This window comes from Rousettus aegyptiacus, unplaced genomic scaffold (assembly GCF_014176215.1).
Source record: "Rousettus aegyptiacus isolate mRouAeg1 unplaced genomic scaffold, mRouAeg1.p scaffold_m13_p_13, whole genome shotgun sequence".
NCBI lineage: Eukaryota > Metazoa > Chordata > Mammalia > Chiroptera > Pteropodidae > Rousettus > Rousettus aegyptiacus.
In genome coordinates, this window is record NW_023416288.1 from 66,839,707 (window position 1) to 66,865,344 (window position 25,638).

The 25,638-nt window shown below is 34.7% G+C and overlaps 1 protein-coding gene across 3 annotated transcripts in view; it reads left to right on the forward strand.

Moving 5' to 3' along the window:
- Positions 1-25,638, forward strand: part of SLC13A1 (solute carrier family 13 member 1) — a 126,201-nt gene that overhangs the window by 11,789 nt on the left and 88,774 nt on the right. For all 3 annotated transcript variants that reach the window (XM_016125214.2, XM_016125212.2, XM_016125213.2), the window contains exons 2-6: positions 7,677-7,805; positions 15,645-15,781; positions 17,858-18,045; positions 18,651-18,708; positions 18,787-18,835. In XM_016125214.2, the coding sequence (XP_015980700.2) occupies positions 7,677-7,805; positions 15,645-15,781; positions 17,858-18,045; positions 18,651-18,708; positions 18,787-18,835 (561 nt within the window). The remainder of the gene's footprint in view (positions 1-7,676; positions 7,806-15,644; positions 15,782-17,857; positions 18,046-18,650; positions 18,709-18,786; positions 18,836-25,638) is intronic.

Here is a 25,638-nt window from a genome sequence, read left to right on the forward strand (position 1 = left end):
AATTAAAGAGACACAAATAAATGGAAAGACATACAGGATTCATAGACTGGAAGACTTAATTTTGTTAAAATGCCCATATTACCCAAAGCACTCTACAAATTCAGTGCTACCCCCATCAAAATACCAATGGCAATCTTTACAGAAATAGATAAAATGATTGTAAAATTAATATGTAATCACAAAAGATCCTAAATGGCCAAAGCAATTCGAGCAAAAAGAACAAAGGTCGAGGCATCACACTTCCTGATTTCAAAATACATTACAAAGCTGTAGCAATTAAAACAATATCAGAGTGGCATAAAGACAGGCATGTAGACCAATGGAGCAGAATAGTGAGCCCAGAAATAAACTCATGCATATATGGTCAACTAATCTTTGACAAAGGGTGCTAAGAATACACAATAGGGAAAGAACATGAATGGACATTACTCCAAGGACATACAAATAGCCATAAGTATATGAAAACATTACTAATTACCTGGGAAATACAAATCAAAGCCATAACGAATTATCGCCCCACACCTATTAATACGGGTTTTATTTATTTATTTATTTTAAAGCGAGCCTTGCCTATGATGGGCTATGATGCAGAGAAATTAGAACCCCTGTATACTATTGGTGGAAATAGAAAATGGTTCAGTCACTATGGAATACAGTATGGAGGTCCTTCAAAAAATTAAAAATAGATCCAGCAACCCTGCTTATGAGTATTTATCCAAAAGAACAATATGATCCTGCAATCCCACTGATGGGTATATACCCAAAAGAATTATAATCGGTATCTTGAAGAAATACTTGTACTTCCATGTTCACTGCAGCATTATTAACAATATCCAAAATAACAACCAAAATGTGTATCAATGGATATATATAAATATATATCACATTCATCTATATCACACACACACACACACACACACACACACACACACATATATAATTCACCCTTTAAAAAAATGAAGGGAATCCTGCCATTTATGACAGCATCGATGAATTTAGAGGACCTTATACTAAGAAAAATAAGCCAATCGCAGAAGGACAAATGCTGCAGGTATCTAAAATAGTAAAATTCATAGAAGTAGGGAGTATAATGATGGTTGCTAGGGCCTGGAAAGGGGGGAAATGGAGAATTGTTCAATGAGTATAAACTTTCTATTATGTAAGATAAATAAGTTCTAGAGATCTGCTATACAAGATAGTGTCTACAGTTAACAGTTAATTTTGCGTACTTAAAATATTTGTTAAGAGAGTAAGTCTCGTGTTACCCCCACCCCCGCCACCCCTGCCCCACAAACCAAAACACAGGGGGGCATGAGGAAACTTTTGAATGTGATGGGTATCTTTATTACTTTGCTCGTGGTGGTAGTTACAGTGGTACATATGTTTAAAACTCCTCAAATTGTGTAGATATGTGTAGTTTTGTAGTTTTTTATGTATCAATCATACTTCATTAAAGCTGTTTGTAGAAAAAGAAATATGAAACAAGAACAAATAAAAATGACTAGTTAGAAATCCTGGAAATGAACTGAAAAAAAAAATATTGGGAATTCAACTAAAAATCAGGCTGAAAAACAAATATTTTTTGAGTAAAAGAATAATTTGGAAGATGAATTCAGAATTCTCAACATACATGTAAAAGGTATTCCTGAAAAAGTAGGAATAGAGATGAGACTATATTTAGAGTAATAAAGGTTGAATTCTCCAGAATTAAAAAAAATATATAAGTTCTCAGACTGATATACATTTCTATGTACAAAACCATTTTTTAAATATTAGTCCACATTTAGACACATTGTAAATGAAACTTTAGACCATCAAAACTAGACAAAAATTTTAAGCTACCAAACAGAATAGAAAAAAGAATCTCTACAAATGGATAATTAGATTAATTTCTCATTCTTGACAATAATGACAATATCTAACAAAGATATTTAAGACCCTTGTGGAAAAAACTACAAAATATAAGGAATTTAGTGAATATCAAAAGGATGGAAAAGTTCATAAATCAAACAATTTTAACACCTTTTCTTACTCTACAAATTGTAATTTGAATAAAAATCTAAAATTTAAAAAGAATGGTAAAAACCTAAAACTATTAAGACAAGTTTGAGAAAAATATAAGTTGAGGGACTTGAGATACAGAAGATAAAACTTATTGAAAAGCTATAGTCATTAAAAGAACTTCATAATTTTTCAAGAATTGATTTTTGCAATGTGGTATTGTGGCGGAGGGACAGAATAAAGAGCCCAGAAACATAGGTGCCTGCATTTGTAGAAATCTGACATAGGAAATACATAGCAACATGAATTAGTAGGCAAAAAAATGGACCATCCAATAGAAAAAAACAGGGTATTTTGGCTATCTATTTGCGGGGAGGTAGGAGGTATCAGATTTCTATACAAATAATTAAGCCCTACACTTGAGAAGAAAATTTTTACACATTAATTAATTTTTAAACATTAAAAAAAAAACCCCACGGGAATGTATAATATTTGAAGGATTTCTCACACAAGTTAGTAAAAACACAAAACATAATAGGACATAGAAAGTAAAATTTAAACATATTCCTTTCACCCAGAAATTTCACACACTTTTATACTCTAGCTAAGAAATCTCCTTCCTATGTCTACATGAAGCTAGGTGCAAAGGTGTTCGTAGCCTTATAATAACAAAAAAAAATTGTAGGAAAGAACCCCAAGCCACCATCAGTAGGAAACCAGACAAATGAATTGTAAGATATTCATAAAAAGAAATACTATATACATTTGACATGGATTAACAGTAGGTCTATGTGTATCAACATGAATTTGGAACACATAAACTACTGAGTGAAAAAAATTTGAAAATGATATATATGATAAACTTTATTTAATTTTAAAACCACACATTATTTATTAATATATTAATGTCTACATATGTCAAAATCAAAAAAAACATAGAAAGGATACAGACCATATTCTAGACAGCCATTGACACTGAGGATTGACAGAAGAGAAAGAAATGATGGAATGGTATATGTATGTCTTGAACTAGATGTGGAATGTTCTATTTACTTTTTTAAAATTAAGCAAAAGTGGCAAGATCTCAATATTTTAAGAATGTGAAGTGTACAGGTTTGTTTATTATATTATTTTATAATTTTGAAAACTCTTAGTAAATATACTAAGGTTATTAATACTTCAAAAATGTTTAAATATCAGGGAATAGGAATTTTTCCATCCATATTGGTAATCAGTCTGCTTGTCATAGCTTCATCTCTCGTAGAGTAAGAGGGGCTTCTTACAATAGGGAAGGTGAGGATGGCCCTAACTGATGCAGGGAGGCACGGTGCACACATACCGAGCAGGAAACCCTGGTTAAGTGACATTATACCTCCTACTATCTAATGGAAATGATGATACCTGTATTCTGCATGACTGCTCTGTCTGACGATGTGGTTTGTTTGCTATACTTCTTGATGTTACTTTTGAAAGTGCAAAAGCGTATATAGATTTTTGAACAGAAAACTGATATTTTTGTTTTTGAGGAAGTTTTCTGGACTTCCACTCCCCCTCATTTCATATAGTATTCTGAGAAGGAATAATAATTTTTCAAAAATTTTGTAATATTTGTCTTACTCATAATTTTAAATCTTTTTCTATATTTTTCTATAATTTTCAATCTTTTCTTTCTATATTTTGTTCAGTGAATAAAATAAAAGTTGACATTATTTGTGTTGCCCTCATTCAATTCAAGAATTCATACTACTAAAATCCTTTGCTATTTCTAGAATAGAATTTGATTCAAATTTTTACTTGTTATAGTTGCAGATTCATTTTAATAAAGGCATCAAATGTACCTGCGACTTTCACTAGACTCGAGAGGAGTTGGAAGAGAAGGCAAAACAATTCCCCCACAGTATTACATACTTGACGATTGGCCTCTTATTGTTTTATCTTTGTTTGCTTGTCGTAGTAGCTGTGGTCGTAAAAGTGGTCTGGTTCTGTTTTAGGAGTAGGCGCCTTGCTAAGAAGGTAGAGAAAGAGGGAAGAGAAAAAATTCAAAGAGATCAACAGGAGACAAAGATGGTATAGATAGAGATCATGGGTCGCTAAGAATTTCCAGTGAGAAAATAAAGCAATTTTTTACTCTACTTCCAAGCTGGTTCTATGAATAAAATATCTACAATGTCTTTTGAGTTGCAGCGTGGTTAGACAACTTCTGAGTTTTCTCTTCACAAGAGGAACCTGTTCACAAAAAATTACTCGTCCTTATATAGTTTTTTTGAACATATGTAAATAAAAGAAAAAGATGAAATGTTTTCCTCTATCTTTTGTTTCTTTCTCCTCTGTAACAAGAATATTCACAGATCTTTGATTTAAAAAATCAAATAACACTATATATTTGAATATAAGATTCTTAAAAGAAAATACTTGACATTGTGCCCAGATTAACCATCTGCTGTTGAATGCCTAAGGAGTGTTGTTGGGAAAGAACACTTTCCTGCCCATGACTCCAAGTCTGGTTAAGGAAGATCACAAATAGAAAACAAGAAGTAGAAAGGAGGTATTTCTAGGATGGACCCATCAATAGGATGACTGTATAATTTATCAGCCAAAGAGAAACACTTTCGAGAATAAAAAGGGTTGCTAATCAGAGGAAACAACAGGCGTAAACAAGAGGTGTAAACCAGGACTATCAAGAGAAAACCAGGACGGATGGCCATCCTACCCATCAGAAGGGAATCTGTTATCCTCCTTTTCTAGACTTTGAGCTTCCTTAAGATAGAGGAAAATAAGGGGTTTCCTACAAATTCCAGGAAGGCAGCTATTAGGAACAATGCAGATATAGTGCCCTAACCAGCCACAGTCATAAGCTCCTGGGACTCGTATGCAAAACTATGAGAGCAGAACTGGAAAAGTACAACTTAGTCTCTAAAGGGTAAGCCTTTCTCAAGTCTGGAGAATCATTGGCATGGAAATATATGATCCTGATGTTATCAAATTTCTTAGTTTTTCAAGAGAAGCCAGAAATTCTGATTTTATTATTAATTTTAAATCTGCTGGTTTATAAATCCTGGCTCAAATTGAACACACACACACACACACACACACACACAGAGCATTGTGAATCAAATAAATTACATTTTCTTGCTAAACTTGACCATTGGTTTGCAATTATTTAATATAAATAGTCAAACTAGGTCAAAGACCTCAAGAGTACAAAATATGGTCTCAGGCAGTAGAAGCTGGAACTTAAGGTCATCTAGGGACTTACTGCAATAACTAAGCCTGGCTGAATATTATAAATTAGAGTTCAGGAAAAGGGTATATGATGAGGAGCAAGGCTCAGAACCCAAATATCAAGAAGATATGTAAAGAAGGCTCTTTAAAAATAGGAGTTTATGTGATGTCAGGAAGGAATAGGGTAAGTCATATTATAGTTAAAGATGACCTTGAATGCAAGATGAGGATTTTGAACTGTTTGCATTCAACAAGTGAAAATCACTGACTTTATTGTTTTAAATCAGGATCGAGCCTTTTAAGATGTGAAAGTGTTCCAGACAAGCTAACGATTTACTACTGGAAGTTTTGTTTTATATTCTGTCCCCAGTGTGGCCCCATCTGAGCAGAGTATGACTGTCTAGATAAAGTAGACCCACGTCGAAGTGAAATTTCACCCCTTATGGCAGGCGTTACGTGCAGTGAAAAGAATTAGTTAGCATCATATTTTCTTCCTTTCTTTCTTTTTCTTTTTCTTTCTTTTTTTTTTTCCTGATGTTTTAGCAGTCACCTGTGAACTGGTGTTCCAGATAGTCGTCAGGGTGGCTAGCCCCTTAACCTGGCTGTATGTATACGAAGGGATGATAAAATCAAAGTGGATCCTTGGAAGATGATCTGGTTTTGTTGCTGTCGTTGTTGTTATTGTTGTTTTGTTTTAAACAGTTAAATTTTATATTTATTTATCTATCTCTCTATTTATTTATATTTAATTGAAGAAATGATTTAAAATTATTTTTCCCTCATCTACCTCTCCCCTCCCCGCCAGCCCCTCCCCTCTGGTAACCATTAGTCCATTGTCCATGTCCATGAGTCTCTGGATCTGGTTTTGGAACAGCCTTGCCTGCAGTGGAAGAAGTGAGGTACAAGCCGAGGGGCAGATGTGACAGGTAAAATGACAGAGGAAGAGAGAGGACTGAGACTGGCTGATTGGTTGTGCCTAAAGAGTAAGATGGTAAAGGGTCATTTTATCTTTGAAATCTAGGCTCTTGATAGCTTTCTATCCTATGATAGAAAACATAAAGTCATAAAGAGGAGCTTTTAGAATATTCATGTGTGTTCTAACTAAGAGAAAACGCGAGCCTGGTCTTTCTCCTATACTGGCATTTTAAATTAAGCTAGCACTCACAAATTCTCTCCGGAGCAAGTTAGGAAGGGTCAGTCAAGGCTCAGCTTTGTTTCACTATTTTACTTTCTGTCAAGATTATAGAGGCAGACTTTGTACAAAACTAACAACATTAAAACACCTTTACTCTTTTTCTTTTAAAATGATAATGCAGTACAGATATGAAATAATTCTGCTTTATTAAGGATTTTTTAGAAACCCAATGAAAATGAAGGGACTAGGCGAGTAAACAACAAAGCCCGGAGGAATCAACCCAAGGTGCCTGAATCAGAGAGCAGCGGCGCTAGAAGTTTTATTGCCCTGGGAAAATCATAAATAAAATACCTCATTAAACTGAAACAGTTCTTGTAAATTTTTCAAATTCAGCCAAGAATTTTGCAGTGATTGAGCATTATGAGAACCAAATAAAGCCATATATAATAAATGATAATCTTTATTGATCACTTAGTGTGTTTTAAGTGATTTCACTGGGTGATTTCATATCACAATTATTTACATAAGCCAAATATAATGATGAATTTCAACCATTTCTTAACAATGCCCTAAAGCAGAAACCCGCAGTCTTATTTTCAGCAAAGCAGCAGATTCTATTAAGAGTCTCAATCCTGTTGAGTCTACTTGTGTCTCCCTAGGAGCAGCTGTCTTTCTAAGAAGCAAAGCAGAAGGTTCTTCACCTCCAGGTTCATGTCGCTTAAGAGCTAATTCGGTCTCAGCTATGCTATGTAACCTGACACGGTCCTTCCATCTATGAAACAAAGTACAAGCAAGTACTTTGCTTGTACTTTGTTGATTGTACAAGGTTGATTTCCCCCTTTTAGTAGAAGGAAAGGAAGGCAGGCGTTTGTGGGTCCCAACTAACCAGGCACCAAGGAATGCAATTAAAAGGCAGATGTATCCTACTTGAAAAAAGGCCGTAACTTAACCATTTCCGCACTCCAGCAGAACTAGGAGTGTGTTTCATAGGCCAAATAAAGGTGAGCACTAACATCCACATGCACTGATATGCAGCACAGAAAGTTGACTATATGCTGCCATCTGTTTTAAAGGAAATGTGAAGGAAACTTAATGAATGAGGCTTTAATTTTATGTCTTTGGTTTTTCATGTGCGTTAAATTTTGGCTCTTAGAACCCCCAAGAAATGGAGCAGCTTACGGCCCAATTCAAAGGTGCTGAGGCCTTCAGAGTTTCTTCTCACTTTCTCTGTGACATGGCGCAAATAAGCAAACGTAATTGCAATTTGAATGATGCCTTCCCAGCCTCGTCATTTCGTCTTGCGTTTTGTCTTTTCCAGGAAGCAGAATGTGCCTACACGCTGTTCGTTGTCGCCGTATTTTGGCTTACGGAAGCTTTGCCTCTGTCAGTGACAGCTTTGCTGCCTGGTTTGATGTTCCCATTATTTGGAATCATGCCTTCTAAGCAGGTAACTTCTCTTGCAAATGTCTGTCATAGTCTTTTATTTTATGCTGATATTTTCCTTGAGAAAGGCTATATTTAAAAGGAACAATAATCCTGTCGATAAGGCTCCTACATAAGTCTTCTAGTTGTTTCTCTGCTCTAGAATTCCGCATGCATGTTCACCTTCGGGTGAACAAAAACAAAACACAAGCTGCAGCTTCTTGCATCATGCATGTAAATAGGAAACATGCATGTCTAGTCTTCCCAGGCAACATCTAAGCCCGGCGCATCTCTCCCAACAAAAGGGCAACTCTTTCACATTCTGCATAAGCTTTTTGTATTCAGCAGAACTCAGTCTGACACAGTGTTGGAAAGCAATTGTTGTTTTTAATGAAGAAAAAGCTTCCCTGTTTTCTTTTCCAGAAACCTGCTATTTCAAAAGATAAAGCCAAATTAGCTTTCACGTGTATTTCTATTCTGTTCTTGCTGAGAGGAGTTTATTCATGCTGAGAGGTGCTTCTTACCTTCATGCAATCTAAAAGTACCCATCTGAGGAAAATGAATTCAGTTTCCCATTAAAAGCATGAAATGTATTGAAACCAGAATAACTATCTCCGTGCAGTTGCCAGCCACCCAGCACATAATTGTGTAAACCACAGCTGAAACATTCTCAGGAAAGATGTTAAGTTCAAGATGCCAGTCTGTGTAATTTGTCACCTTTGAACTTCTATCTTCTTCCAGGGTCCAATATTGCTATCATGAGGCTCATCTGTCTTATAATGTAGGTGGAGAGTTGTCTTTTTAACTAAGCTGTGATACAGTTTTTTTGTTTTGTTTTGTTTTGTTTTGTTTTTTTACCCTGTGGGAGAAGCTATTATTCCCTTTCTTATGTTCATGTTCTTACCCCATTTTAGAGTCCATCTTTTTGCATTCCTGATCCTTTCTGCTCCTCTTACTGTATTTCCCCCTCCCTCGTAATCTTGACTCTTCTAAGCATCATTGATTTAGAAGAGAGTATAGCCAGAGCTCTACTTTATTTCCTCTCACCCACAGGCTGAAGCTCTGCTGTCCCACAGAATCTGCGAGCTATACTTTAAGAAGTTTCTCAAATGCTCTAACATGCTATATGACTCTCAATAAAGGATATATATTTTAAAAAGGAGTTGGCAAGTCCTCACAAATAGGGTGTTTAATTATAAACCCCTGTTCTGCTGGCTTCAGTGGTCCTACTGTCAGAGATAATTAAGTTTAATTTAAGATTAAGATTTGTCTTTTAAGATTTAATAGTAATCAAACTGACTATATTAACTTTTTACAAGAGACTGAGACAGAAACAAGTAGAATTGGAATCACAGGGTATTTCTGTAGCCAGCAGGCTATCGCATAAACTCAGGCTGCAGATTCTTGTTCAAGAGTCTTTTATCCCTGAAAGTATCAGCCTCAGGCTAATTTAACAGTCTGAGAATCCTAATAGACTTAGAAGGGAGGTCTGAGTCCTTCCAGCCTGGGCAGGGATTCCCCTCCACAATCTCTCTTACAGATGAGGTCGCCCAGGAGGTTCCTAAAGTCTTCGAATACCCTACCAGGAATTCCATATCATTTTTGAATTTCAACACTTAAATGACTCAGCTTTATGGAGCCCAAGTCTGAAACTCAGTCACTTTGACTCTTTAAACTTTTCTTCAACATCGACGTTGAAGATTCCACAAATAAACCTCATCTTTCTTCTGATATGATAATGCTGCTTGGATTTGAAAATAAATGGAATCTCTTCCTTAAGTCTTCCTGCCTCCAGGCTTTATGGTTTTTAGACCTCAACTCCCTTCCTCACCACCTCCCCTCCCCTACTCACACCTCTATCGTCACCTTCATCACCTTTTCTCTTGCTGGAACTACCGCTGGTTTGTCAATGAGACTGAAGGATTAAACAGTTAGTAATGTCTGTCACATAGTAAGCACTCAATATCTTGGTCAATATTATTATTATGATTAGTAGTAGTAGTAGTAGTACATTGACAAAAGTGAACCGATCATTCTAGAAACATTTGACTGCTGCAAAGCTAAACTGAGTTTGTCATTTCCCCTCTAGTATTGTAGCCTAAATTTGTTTTAAATTTTATGTGACTTTTTTCACCTGTTAAGTTTAAATGGAGCTTGCAACAAATCAAAGTCCTTAGGGCTTTAAGGAGAGAAAACTGTTTTTTAGTCTTGCGATCCTCTCTCCAGACAGGGCAACTGAACTTTTATTCAGAAATAGATGGCCAAAGCTACAAGGAAAGGGCTAGAGATTTAGTCAGAAGACCTGAGCTTAAAACCTCACATTCACCAATAATTACTTGTATGATCCTGATCATGTCCCTTAATAACTCTTTTTTTTTCTCTCCTCCGTAATGGGCATGATAATGCCACACGATCCAGGGGTTATAACAATCAAATCAAATAATAAATGTGAAACAATGGTGCAAACTAAGTATCAAACAGTCTTATGAGTTTTTATGGGTTTTAATATTATGAGTAGTCTTATGAGTTTTAATATTCCCGGTTAAAGTGTTAGATGGTGTTAAATGATCATTCTAGCCTACAGCAGCATTTTGGGATCTCGACTCTGTAATCGAAGAGAATAATATGTTTTTAATATCCTTATCTAAGTTCATTGTATTAAAGAATGTCAACAAGTACGGAATTTTTCTCAAATATGTTGAATAAATTTGAAATGCTAAATATTTAGTATACCCAATTAGATATTCCAAACAATATTTATTAGTAGTATGTCCAATTAGATATTCTAAATAGTATATATACATTTATTTATATATAAATTTTAGATATATAAATGTGAAGATATACATATGTACATATAGATGTTATATTACACATTTACTTAGACATTTAATAAATATTTATATGGTAGGATTCTTCCAGGAACTTTGGAATACATCAATGAATAAAAATAGACAAAAAGTCTCTGTCTTCCTAGGAGAAAAGAGACAGCAAACAATAATACGGGGGAAAAAGGAACAGGAGAATGAGTATCAGGAGAGGGTTGCAGTTTTAAATAGGATAATTGGAATAGACCTCTATGCGGTGAAAATACCTGAACGAAGATTTGCAGGAGATGAGGAGGTGGCCATTTCAATGTATGGGGAACAACCATTGCCTAAGAGGAAATACCCGGTGCAAAGAGCTTCAGGCAGGTAGGCATGTCCGCAGTGCGACTGCCACAGAGTGAATGAAGGAGAGAATGATCGAAGATGATTTCGGGGAGATCATGTGAAGAGGAGTTGGACCATAAAGGGCCAAACAAAAGCCACGGCATGGTTTTAACTCTGAATGAAGTGAGACTGAATAGAAGTGTGATACAATGGATTTTTGACTTTTATTTTGAAAGGATAACTTGAACTACTGTGTTGAGAAACAAGGTAGAAAGGAGACAGGTGTAGGTTTTTGCAGTAATCCAGGTGAGAGGCCATAGTGATTGAGACCAGAGATATTAATAAGGATATTTAGTATAATGCATATATTTTATAGATATATTTTTATATAAATTTTCTGAATGATTTGATATGGGATATGAAAGAAAGAAAGAAGTCTAGGACACCTCATGGCTTTTTGATCTGCCTACCAGAAAAATGGAGCTGCCATCAATTGAAATGGGAGGACTGCGGGCAAAGGAGGCTCTTGTGGGAGAGAGACTGACACGTGGAGTCCAGCATGAGACATTAAGTTTGAAATACCTATTTTAATTTAAGTGAAAATGCTGAGTGAGAAATTAGGCACAAATGAGTCCAGATTTCATGAGCCAGAGCTGAGCTAGAAATACAGATTTGAGAACCATCAGCAAATAGATGGTATTTAAAGCCCTCAGACTTGATGAGATTATTTAGAGAGTGAGTGAAGGTAGTAAAGCAAAAAGGACAAAGGATTGCGCTCTGGAGAACAACAGCACTAGGAAGTTGGTGAGAAGACAAAGTACTAGCAAATAAGACCAAGAACGATAGGCTATTGAGGTAGGAAGAAGACCAGGAGGGTATGGAGTCTTGAAATCCAAGCGAAGCAATTGTTTTAAGGGTGAGGCAATGATCCAAAGTGTCAGATCTGCTAATAGGTTAATTAATGTGAAAACTATAAATTGACCTTTGGACTTAGCAATACAGAGTAAGTACATATTTTCTTTAAAAAAAATCAACAAAATATAGGCTCTTAATTCAAAAACTTGGTGTGAAGTAATATTTAATTTCATGCATAAGTGTATTGTCTTGTAGAAAGGTTGCTAAATTGTTATAAATTGTATAGCTAAGACAGAACCTAGGTTCTGATCATAAAAGCTCAGGTTTTTTGATGAAATCACACTTGAAACAGAACTGTAACTACCTTGATGTTCCAAACAGATTTTAAATTTCATTAGAAATTTTATTTGAAATACCAATTTTGCCTCAAATATAGTTACATTTATCAATGTCATTTACAAACCAATAACACTTGTCATATTACCTCCTATACAAGTGGACTACAAACAAACTCATCTACTTATAGCTAATGTTCTTCTGTAAATAGACCAACTCTGATGAAAAACAAAGAATAGATAATACAATAGAAAACAGAGAACATGAAAATTCCTTCTTAAGTTTAACAACGAATTTTATTAAGACAACTGAACTACAGGCCTTAGTTTGTTCACATAATCTATTATGAAATTGGCAAATCATGAGTATGAGAGCCAAGTCCAGCCTGCGACCCAATTTTTAAAGTAAATTTTTATTGGAAACATACACAGTCATGGTTATTCATTTACTTATTGGTTTTGGCTACTTTTGCTCTTTAAAGACAAACCGAGTTGTGGAAAAAGGTTCACAAAGTGTAAAATGCTTACTACCTAATCCTTTATAGACAAAGTCTGTCAATGGTTGCTATTATCTAAAGACATATTAACAAGAATATCTCATGATCCTGGACCTCCTTCTGTGTTTAGTCACTTACTATAATGACTTTTTTTCTATGTGTTTTTTGTATTTTTAAATTATGCATTTATCCTCTCATTTAATTATCAGAGTATTGGTGAGATAGGGTCAGTAGGGCTTAGTTCCATGAACAAAATTGTAAAAAAGACAAAGGTAGAGGAAAACTCAAATATCTATTTATCTTATAATCATCAACTCAAGTATCAAATCCTATAAAAAGACATATCTAGGAAAAAGTGGTCACTTACTCTTTGAAGCTCAACTATACCTTGAAGAGGTAGCTATCATGCATCTATTATACATTTTTATACTCTTAGTTAACTTTTTTTCCTTCTCTAATTACCTTTAAACTCCTCGAGTTTAGAGACTTATTAATTCAACATCTATTGAGTACCAGTATGTGCCAGGCATGTCCTAAGTTCATAAAGACAGTGATCAATAAAACAGATTTGTGGCTTCAAAATATGTCCAGTCAAATGAAGGCAATAGTTAAGGAAATAAATGGCCACTATAAAGAATAAGATATGTTATAACAAAAGGGAGTACCATCCAATCAAGTTTGTGGTGGCTGGAGAAGGCATCTTGGAAGAATTGACATTTAAGTTCCTCTATGAAAGAAGATTAGGGGTAACTAAGGTGAGAGAAAAGTATTGTTTCAGGTAAATGACAAGAAAGTGTTAAAGCATTTCTGTGTTTGGAGAACTTTACATATAGGGAGAAATTGATGGAGACCGAAAGACTAATCTGGAGAGATGAGATGAGACCAAATGATGAAGAACCTTGTAAGGCATGTTGAGAAGATTAGATTTGGTTTTAATAGTCAGGGGACCCACCGAAGGGAGTATAGAAAGGAAATAATGTGATCATATTTACACTTTAGAAAAGTGACTTTGACAATGGCAAGGGGTGGATTAGGAAAGGATAGATCATATAGTAACCAGGTGAGAAATGGTGAGGAGCATAATTAAGGTAGCAATTTGTCAGTGGAGAAAAGCAGGTAATCAAAAGATTTGAAGGAACTAGAAACAATAGAACTTAGTTACACACATTGAAATGAAGAGGAATGGTGCTGACCTTCAGGTTTCTGGCTCAGGCAGGTAGGTAGATAAAAGTTTCAATCACCACAGAAGAGGGTATGTTGAGTTTTTACATACTTCTGGAAAATTCAAATGGAAATGTCCAGTTACATACACCAGTCTGAAACTCAGAAGACTTACCTGTATATATATAAATATTCTAATGTCTTCAGCGTTCATTCAACAAATATGTTTTGGATGCCTATTATGTACCAGGCATTATTTTAGTCACATAGAGCTAGAAATTGAGACCATAAAATGTAACCTAGGTGCCAAATATGCAGCAGCTAACAAAACAGATTCTTGGTCTAGACAGGATGTGTAGTGTAATAGAGAAGACATGTAACAAGCAGGTAAACAAACAGTATTTACACAATGTGATATGCCAAGAAGAAAACAAACAGGACTCTGCAATACAGAAAAATAGTAGGATCGATTCAGGAAAGTTTGATATTTGAGAATTAAAGAGATGTGAAGAAGGAAAGCCTTCAGGCATTTATGCCCATATCCCCTGCTCAAATGACAGTTTTGGTACATAGTAGATGCTTATTAATGTTAGAATAGTCAATAAATGAAATAATAAATTGACATATTTATTTACTTTCTATTATGCAATTGCTACAAAGTGTAAAGAGATAAATGTAAACTTTGAAAAGCCTGATAAAATAATTTTTCATAAAACGTAAAGATGTCCACTTTTCCACCTTGATCCAAGGGCAATTTTTAATTTTTACTTTTTTGGAAATCAGGCCAAGCTCAGTAAACTGTATTAAAAATGTAGATGCAATTCAAGATAGAAAAATCATCATAACAATTGATTTTCTCATCCCTTCATGGTTTCATAATGTTAGAACAGTTTTGTTCTAATTCTTCCATTCCCTCTATGAGATATTATTTGATTTTTTTTAAAAGAGATGCTTCCTTTTGTAACCCTTTTCTTTCAGCACAGCCTTATGATTCAGTTTAGCCAAGCCTTTCCTGAAGTCAGGTCTTACGTATTTGTCCCATGAGGTACTCCACCTAAAAATTGAAAAACAAGTATTCTATGATCAAATAAGTTTGAAAAATATGTAGTATATGGAATCCACTCTTGGAGAGTAACACTATGTATTAGTATTTAAAGGTTTCGAGGAGGCCTACAGAGAGGAAAATTCTAATATTTCAGATTTCAATGTTTTCTAAATTTATTTAATCACAAATTTCTTTTTTAAGAAAAATAAGAGCATTCTTTGTTAAATACTGCCACAAATGGTTGCCCACATTGTTTGTACATTCTTCGAATCTCTAAATGGTGTTAGCTAAAAATGGCTTAAAATATTGGCTTGTTCAAGAGTATTTATTTTATAATGAATAATTTTGATACTATAACCATTTAAAACACGAGGAGTGACTCTGAAGTTATGCCATACTGGATGATAATGAAGATATTGGCGATTTGGAAGCTTGGCTCCGGACTGTCCCTAATCAGTCATTGCCACTCTACCATAGGAGCGTGAACCAGTTAGTCCAATTTTACAGATGGAGAAATTAAGGCATAGAAGGCATTTGCCTGATGTTACTTAGCTATTTAAAAACCTGCTATCCTGGGTACTCTGTTTTTTGTTTTCGTTTTTTGTTTGTTTGTTTTTGTATATTTTCCTTTAAGACTACTATTTCTGGGCAAGAATATAGAACATATTAAAATTTGTATTCAAACACATCTATATTTCTCTCAACAAAATAAAAGGATTATGTAGTTGAAGGTCAAAGTTAAGAGCAGCGAAATAATGTCTTTCTCATGTAACGCTGCTTTCCCCTCACCAACATAAATAATCATGGGTTTAATTTCAGGTAGCATCTGCTTATTTTAAAGATTTTCACCTACTGCTAATTGGAGTCATTTGTTTAGCAACATCAATAGAAAAATGGAACTTGCACAAAAGGATTGCTTTGAGAATGGTCATGATGGTAGGTGTGAACCCAGCATGGTGAGTACTGTGTTTACTGTTCCAGGATTGCATTCTGAATAGACCATTTTTGTGCAGAGCAAATAATCAAATAAGTAATGCATATCCAGGCAATCATTTGTACTACAATATGTCATGATTTTTTTTTTCTCTGAAAATATGAAAGTGATGTAAAGTGTACTTGAGTGGTAGGAGGGGAGAAAAACGACTTTTCTCTCACCACAGGTCTAATTAGAGAGAGATTGGAATAAGTGCACACAACTCTCTCACCTTTTATGCACTGTAGGAGTCAAAGCTGAGAGAAGCCTTGAACCTCCACAGACAAGGTTGATACATTTCAGAGTCAATTTCAGTCCCATCTTGTTTATTTGGTTGATTGCACATTTAAGCTTTGCTCAAGAGCATCTTTAATCACAGGGAGGATTTTAAGAACCAAAGACAAAGACATTACTGACAAAATACAAATATGCGCAGAAAAATCCCAAGAAAAATTCTTTTTCTTTTTAAATGAGCTGTTACAAAGTTAAATACTCAAATAAGAAATTTCATCTATAGAATGTGAGATCACTCAGTTGAGTGATTTTCCCACTGAAGTGAATTTTCCATTAAATTAATTGCCTATTTTAGTTTTAATTCCACCTCTTAATATAGAAGCAAGCTAAAAACTTCTCAGTGTCATAATTATTTGCATAATGAAATTATGCTCTAAAGCTTCAGGTGGTTCTTCCCTTCTTATCTTTCTTTGAAAATAAGAAAATTATGCCAAATTCTATTGCATAATTCATTCTAGGTTATAACCACATCTGTGTTTGTCATATGTGGAGCAACTGTTTTGTTAAATATCAAACAATTAAATAACTCAGATGAAACATATTTTTAAAAAATATTTTTTATTTAAAAACATCATAACATGTCTCTTGGGATATCTCTTTTCTTTGACCATCTGCTCACTGACCCCAGGGGATGGGGTAGTCACTGCACAGTGGAGCCGGAGTCCTGTCCATTATGCCACTAAATGGCTTTTCAATTTAAGGAATTTCACCACATAGAGAACTTTTCTGATCCCAGCCTTTTTTTATTGGAAGGTTTTGTGTCATGCTAATGCCTTATGTTAAAAGCATTTCTAGTTTTCTTTCTATTAAGATTCATTTTTTTTGAAGTCGATTTCTAAAAAGTTTTGTTTTACACATAGAAAATATTCACCTTATCTGAAGTCGAAACTTATAGTGCAATTTTTTTTTTTGTACACCTGGTTTAAAAGGGAGTTAGAGCATTCCATAAATGGCTCATTATGGAAAGATGTACTTCTAAATAATTACCTGGGAGACTTCCTTCTCAAAAGAAATCATGTTTCTTCTCAAGTATGATTTTGAAGGCTTGTAAACTTGGTTTAAAATCCTATAGTTTTAGGTATGTTATTTTTTAGAAAGAAGAACTACTCAGAAGACAATGTAATGTGTCCAGTTCTTGACAATGGGCAAGGATGTCAGATTCAGGAGAGTACAAATAACAGAATCTACAAAATATTCTGAAACTTCATTTTAGCAAGTGATTTTAAACAATTTCCTCTACCCACCACACATTAAACCAGAGTAGTGAATATGTAAAAGGCAGATTTATAAAAATTAATCTCTCTCCTTACTCTTGTGCCTCTTTGGCAACATATTAATAAACAGAGGTATGACAAAAAGATAAAAGAAAGAATAGGGGATCCACAATTCAAAAGATGATTGCACCTCATCTTACTAATATTTGAAGATAACTTGTGTCATCTGTAAAAGGCATTCAAACATTGGTGTCATATTATAAGCTATTATAACATCCACCAACTTGCAGTTGCTTACACATTTAATTGTTATTCTGCTTTGGGAGAGAAGATTATTATGGTTTCCAGGGAGACGAATCTTGTAAATATTCCACTCTTACATATGCCACTTTAATTCCTACCTGGTTATGACTGTCCTCAGAGTTCGTCGCCTGGGAGGAATACTAACCTTCCTCATTTTCCCAACTCACAAACAACATCCTTCACAGTTAAACAGTATAGAGTTAGTTAGGCTAGGAGCACACCTCATACTAAAAGACCTCTCATTTCAGGCTGGCATTGGGGTTCATGACCAGTACTGCCTTCTTATCTATGTGGCTTAGCAACACCTCAACTACCGCCATGGTGATGCCCATCGTGGAGGCTGTGGCACAGCAGATCATCAGTGCTGAGGCAGAGGTCGAAGCCACTCAGATGACTTATTTCAGTGGATCAACCAATCATGGACTGGAAATAGATGGTACCACAAGCTGATATGGCCACAGAGGGTCTAGTCTTATTGGCAATAGGCATAAACTCAAGAATCTGGGTTATATTTTAAATTAATTGTTTATACATACATGCTGTGAATTTATCCTTTCTCTTTCCATATTTCTCACTATTGATACAAGGAAATTACATTGCCCAAATATTTACCTTAACTTAATGATTGAATTTACAGTTTCTAACAAAAAAATGAAGAATGCCCTTGCTATCCTGCAGCCAGTCTGATGGAACTCTCTCTCATGTCTTTATCAATAGACCCTCAGGTTACTCTTTTGTACTGAAGTAATTTTCCTGCATAATATTGGGAATCTTTAATGTCTACATTCTGTCTGGAAATAGCATTTCATTTTACTGTGGTTATTTCTGCCTCTGATAAAATGCTCTAACACAGTGAAAAAGTATTGGAGGATATTTGCATTTATAAAATACTCAATGAAAGTTATGTTAGTACAGGTGAATTTGTTTATTTTCAGTTTTTAGTGACGCTTCCATCATACACACACACACACACACACACACACACACACACACACGCACTGATAACCTTTCCTTTAAATTATCTTTCTTTTACTTTTACAGAATGTGTTAATGGGCAGGAAGCAAATGAGAAAAAAGAGAAAACAAAATCAGTTTCAAGGTAAAGAATATTGACATTTTGATTAGGATTTTCCAAATTACATTTTAATGATATAAACTGGGTCAATTTATTTTTCAGACACAGTAATGATGCAGGGAAAATTTCAAGCAAGGTGGAGTTGGAAAAGGTACATTAAATTTGATTCTTTCTAAATAATTATACATGAAATTATATTAGACCTGTAGTTAGATATGGATACATTTTTAAAACTCTTACTTACTTCCTTGTCTATAATTACTTTGCTTGCCTAAGCCAAACTACAGTGCAATAGTTTGATAAGCTTTCACGGTTAGACTGAATCCAACATCCTGATTGGAAACATTTTAGGCTCTGAAAATTAACATCATTATTTTCTCCTTTTGCTAGGTTCTTGATGATGGCATTTAACATATGTAGTTTAAAGAAATATAATTCCAGGCTGAGAATCATGTTTCTTTTTTTATTAAAATCCCACTGGCCTGATGTGGCCTGATTTTCATGAGGGATGTCCTCCTTTCTTCCAGGTTATAAATTAGAGCAACTCCTATTCATGCAATAACAATCCAGTTACCTTTAGTGTCCCCACTGTCACTAAAAAATTCAATGCAGAATTCATGAGTTGTTACTGTCAAATACTTATGGAAGAGTTGTTGTAGTTATTCTAGTTATTAAAGGAAGGGGACTCTTGTAAACTATGACATTGAATTTATTTCCCCAGAATAAATCAACATAAAAATATAATACTAGTTTGTACTGGGAGAAATATATCTCAGGATCACTGAAAACTAATCCTGCATAGAAATAGTCCTAAGGTGACCATGGCATTAGGGATAAGAGAGTGGGGCATCTGTTTTTCCTCAGGCTATAATGCATTAGCACACGACTCAATAGGAAAAAGAAAACCCTCTCATTACTTACAGAAATCTTCAAGGAAAGAGCAATTTCTGTGTCAGGAGAAAACAAATACAAAGATATGATTTAAGCCATTATTTACAGTGTACATTAAGAATTTAAAGATGAGAACTGAATATAAATTTATAAAAACACTATCATCTTTAGGGATAGAAGTCATTCTTTTAAAACATAAAAAATTAACAGTATACCAGGTAAATTACAGAAAAATACATTACAATGGGCTTTTAGGGAAATGGTAAAGCCTAAACAAAAAGAATATACTTGCACTCAGTAATTTTCTGTGGTCATTTTCAGAAGCCCAGTTTTCTGACATAATGCTTCAATTTTGGGTCAAGTCCCTTCAAATTAATTTGACAGCTAACACTGTCCTAGGGATTATAGGAAAGTCTATTGGTGGATCAGACCCGCTCCTTATTACAAGTAGCTCAGTGTCTAGTGGGGAAGATGGACTTGAAAAAAAATAAGTGTGATGTAAATACCACAACAAAGGTAAGCACAGAGGCCTAGTCCTCCAGAAGCTGGAGAAACTAGTTCAACCTGGGCATAGGAGAAGAGATTTGAGTCTAGAAGGAAGATGGCATGTGCAGTCACAGCAGTGCAAACTTCACGTGTGCAGGGACCGTGTGTATCCACTTTGTTTACCATTTAACCCCCTGGCAGAGTCCATTGCCTGACACAGAGGAGATATTCCATAGATATGTATCTTTCTTCATAACTGAATGAGTAAAAAAGGAAGAGGTAGTCTATTCAGAAAATACAATGGATTCAAAGACTAAATATGTAGAGAACAGGACTTTTTCAGGAAACACCTCCAGTATAGGTACTAGGAATGTGTTGTTGTGGAAAGTGAAATGTCTACTTGGGTCGGGCCAAGTTAAAAATGCTGTGCAAAGGGGTTTAGTTTATCTTAGGGGAGACAGAGAGCTTTGAAGCTGGGGCAACATGGTGAGTTCTGCATTTGAGACGCTTACTGTGGCAACATTGTGAAGGGCAGAGAGTATGGACTTCAGTGGACTTTTTAATTAATCAGACTTCGGGGGTGACAGAAAGAGAAGTATAGAAGATGCCTCTGCTACAGTCAACTGGGTAAAGCTAGATTGTGATGCCACTGATTGAGATGGGAAACACAGAGGGAGGAATAAGTTTTAAATGGAGAAAAGTAAGATCATTTGAGTGCATTTTAGGCAGTAGCAATTGAGATCTGAGTTTAAGAGAGGAGAGCAAGACCTTCGAACGATAATTCTATGGTCTTTCCAGAACCTGATGCATTAAAATTCAACTTTATGTAAAGGAAAAATTAAGGGCTAACTTTCTGCTCTATAAAATGTTCTTTATAAGAGATTGCACAAAAGTATTATTTTACAGATTGCACATTAAGGATACATTTTGATTTTTAACAATTATAAATCTTCTTAGAAAAAACATATTATATGGCTTGTGTTATGATTATAATAAATTGTACCTGTCCTTTGCCAGGTTTTTATACTAGGTAATTTAACACTCAGTTATGCAGAAATAGCTGTATTTTATCTAGCTATAAATGGGAAGAAGATGTAAATATTTTGGTCTTCTGCTTTCTTCTTGAAGTAGATGAGACATTCTATTGAATTAAAATAAATCCTGTGTGGTTTGGCTTTAAAGTTGAACCACAATTCAGAAAAGACCCTGACTACCTTTGAGGGGGAATGGTTTCAAATAAATTTTTAAAAAGAGAGAAAAAAATAAAGAGCTTATATTTTCAGTACTTCGAATTATTTTACCATGTTCCTATTAAAAATAGATTTGATTTCTAGTGAAAATTACTATAATTTTATATATTTAAACCACTATTTGCTGACTAAATAATTAAGAATTTTTCCTAAATTTAATTAAAGTCTCTCAACTAATACAATTAAATCAATCTAAGATAATCAATAATCTTATTTCATCTTTTAAAATTGTATGCTTACTTAACTTTTAAAAATTCTATGGGATATTTCTCTCTAAGGGCAATAACATACACACTTATTTATGTAAAGTTTAGTGTGTAGCAAGCAGAAATTTCCCAATATTAGAAGAAAATTAAGAATTCCTACCAAATAAGTTCTAAATTTAGTGATTATAATAATATTAACAAACATACATTTAACATTTGTTCAAATATTACCTTCTTTATGATGCCTACCCTGACCACCCATTTTTATTGAAGCCAGTATATCCCTTCTCTGAATCTCCCTAAACGTGCCCTACTTTCCTCAAGGTATATATTACCTTCATACGAACTATGTAATATACTGGAGATTTAGAGGGGCAGGAATTTCATTACATTTATTTATATTGCAAATATCTGGAACAGGTAACTACCATAGAGTAAGCATTTAGTAAATATTTGCTGAGCGAAGGAATAAATTCAGTAACATTTTTCTCAAATAGTTACAATTACATTAAAACAACTCATTTTGCATACGAACTATAAAAAGTGAAACAAACTGATAAAAGATGAAAGATAAAACTATCGATCAGATTAATATCACTTTTTTTTTTAGGCTTTATTGAGATATAATTGACTCATAACATTATGTGAGTTTAAGGTACACAACTTGTTGATTTACTACACTTAGATATTGCAAAACAATTACTACCATCAGGTTAGTTAATCCCTCCATCATGTTGCATAATTACTTTTGTGTGTGTGTGTAGGTGTTGAAAACATTTAAGACCTACTCTTTTTTAAACTTTCAAGTATGTAAGCATTATTATATTGTACATTAGATCCCCAGAACTTATTCATCTCATAACTGAAATTTGTGCCCTTTGATCAACATCTCCCCATTTCTCTTCCTTCCATCCCCTGATAACCACCCCTTGACTCTCTGTTTCTATGAATTTGGCTTTTTTAGAGTTCACATATAAATGATACCATGTAGTATTTGTCTTTCTCTGTCTGGCTTATTTCACTTAGCACAATGCTCTTACAATGCTAGTCATTCGAACAGATGCGAAATAATCTCTCACTGCATTTTTAATTTGCATCTCTCTGATGATTAATGATGTTGAGCACCTATTTACATACCTGTTGAGCATGTATATGTTTTTATTGTAAAAATTTGTATTAATTATCTCTGCCCATTTTTAAATTTCATTGTTTGGGTTGGTTTGTTTGTTTTGCTCTTGAAGTATATGAGTTCTTTACATATTTTGGATTCTAGCCCCTTTTATATGATTTTCAATATATTCTCCCATTCCTTAGGTTGCCTTGTCATTTTGGGATTGTTTCTTTCGGTGTGCAGAAGCTTTTCAGTTTAGTCCAAATTGTTAATTTTTACTTTTGTGCTTCTGCTTTTGGTATGTTATCCAAAAAAATCCTTACCAAGTCCAGGGAAAAGATTTTCCCCCATGTTCTCTTCTAGGAGCTGTATGGTTTCAGTTCTTATGTTTAAGTCTGAGATCTAGTTCAGGTTCATTTTCATGAGGGGTGTAAGATACGGGTCCAATTTTATTCTTTTGCATGCAGTTATCCCATATTCCCGACACCACAAAGGCTATCCTTTTCCTATTGAGTATTGTTGGCTCTCTTGGCAAATATTCATTGACCATACATGTGAGGGTTTATTTCTGGGCTTTCGATTCTGTTCCATTGATCTTTGTGTCTATTTTTAAGCCAGTACTGTTTTGATTACTATACCTTTGTAATATAGTTTGAAATCAGGAAGTGTGATACCTTCATGTGATAGCTTTGTCCTTTCTCATGATTGCTTTGACTATTTGGGAGATAACTTTTATTTTTGATGGAAAGAAAATAAGAGTTTAGAACTAAAAATCATCAACCTGAAAATTCTTGTTAATAGAACTGCAAAGTTCCAATATAGATAACAATAATAATAATTTTGCCATTGTTACTGTTGCTGCTGATACTGATGGCAATAATTGTATGTAGGTTTTGAAGATGCTAAATATTCAGCAGTTCCTCAGATTCCAGGAACTAATTAAGGAATACTCATACCTAAGAGTCAGATTCCTATGCAGCATACTTAGAAAAGAAAGGTTTTCCATCACTCGCCATATTTCCTTCTCACTTCTCCCCATTTCCCAAACATTAGCAGAGCCCTCTTCTTGTGCCTGGAATAAAAGTGGTGGGTAGGTGCTTAGCCCATAAATCCTGCATTTATTTCTCCAAAAGTAGCTGAAATATTTTTAGAGAAGAAAAGTAACAAGAAGAAAGGAAGACCTAAAAAGAACAGTGACAGTACACGGGGGTATATATTTGTCAGATTCTAGTGGGAAAACTGGGAGACCGATCACCGCTCATATTATTTCCATGAAAAATGAGTTCCAGGTTTCTCAAAATTAATTTTTACATACCAAAAGAAGAATAAAGTTGCTAGATTTTCCCCTTCCTTACAAGCACTAGTATTATTCAACAAAAACCCCAGATTTTTACACTAGCTCACTTTCTAAACTTCCAGCCATCTTCAATTGAAAAGAATTATAAAATAAGTATACTTTTAATAAATATCTGAGATAATTATTTTTTATTCATTGTATATAATTTGTAGTTCCTCAAAGGGAAAATTTTCTTAAACAAATTAAATCTTGTTTATAATTAGGTTTTGTTTAGTTTGGGGGTTAAAATCCTTATTACTGAAAATCAAATCCTATAGAATAGCACTTTTAAGCATTTTTTAAAGAATTCAGAGAACCAGATAACAGCAACAGGAATGGTTCAGAATATTAGAGATGAGAGTCATTAGTACTTCCAAGTAAGGCAATCCCAATTCTAGAATATCTGGCCCCTAGATCAAATATGCAAAAGATGTTTTAGATCAGATTGGGTAGGTGCTACTAACAAAAGTTGGTTCTCTTTGATTATTCTTCTCTTCTCCTAGACTGCGTGAAGTTGTTAGTGCTTCTGATTTCTCGCCTAACATAACCTAGGTGTCTCCTTTCACTCATCCACCCAAATCTTATGGTTTACAGAGAGATGATGATGTTGAGAAAGAGAGAAAGAGGGCAGGGGAGCGGCGCAGGCTACCACTCACCTTTTAGGAATCACAACAGCATAAAAAAGACAGGAAAAAACAAATGTTAGTGAGAATGTGGAGAAAAAGGAACCCATGTAAATTGGTGCAACCACTGTGGAAAACAGTATGGAGCTTCCTCAATAACTTAAAAGCAGAACTACCATATCATCCAGTAATTTCACTGTTTGGTATATATATATCTGAAGGAAATTAAATCACTATCTCAAAGAGATATCTGGACTTCCATGTTCCTTGCTGCATTATTCACCCTAGCCAAGGTATGGACATAACCTAAGTGTCCACCAATGGATGAATGGGTAAAAAGCTATGGTGTGCATATACAATGGAATATTATTCAGCCACAAGAAAGAAGGAAATTCTGTAATTCGTGACAACATGGATGAAACTTGAAAGCATTATGCTAAGTGAAATAAGCCAGACAGTGAAAAACAAATACTTCATGGTATCATTTATATGTGTAATCTTCTTTAAGAAAGAAAGAAAGAAAGAAAGAAAGAAAGAAAGAAAGAAAGAAAGAAAGAAAGAAAGAAAGAAAGAAAGAAAGAAAGAAAGAAAGATGGAAGGAAGGAAGGAAGGAAGGAAGGAAGGAAGGACGAGGGAGGAGGGAGGAGGGAGGGAGGGAGTCTGAGTGTTCGTTGGAAGACGGGAGACTCGCCTCCCTCCCTCCTAGAAGAATAAAGAGAGATCTCCTCCCCCCCCCCCCCTCCCCCAGCCCCCGGACGGGAAAATTCATATGGACAAAGAGTACCACAAGTGGTTGCATCTTTTTTACACAAAAAGTGGGGGTAGTGGAGTAAATAGGGAGAGGTTAGTAATAGGGTACAAACCTTTGGCTATCAGATAAATAAAGTCCAAGGATCTGATGTAAAACTTGGTGAATACAGTTGATAACACCATTGTATTGTTGAGATTGGCTGGGAGAATTGTACTCGAATGTCTCACCAAAAAAAAAAAAAAAAAAAGTATGTAAGGTAATGGATGTGTTCATTGGCTAAATGGCTGTGACCTTTTCATC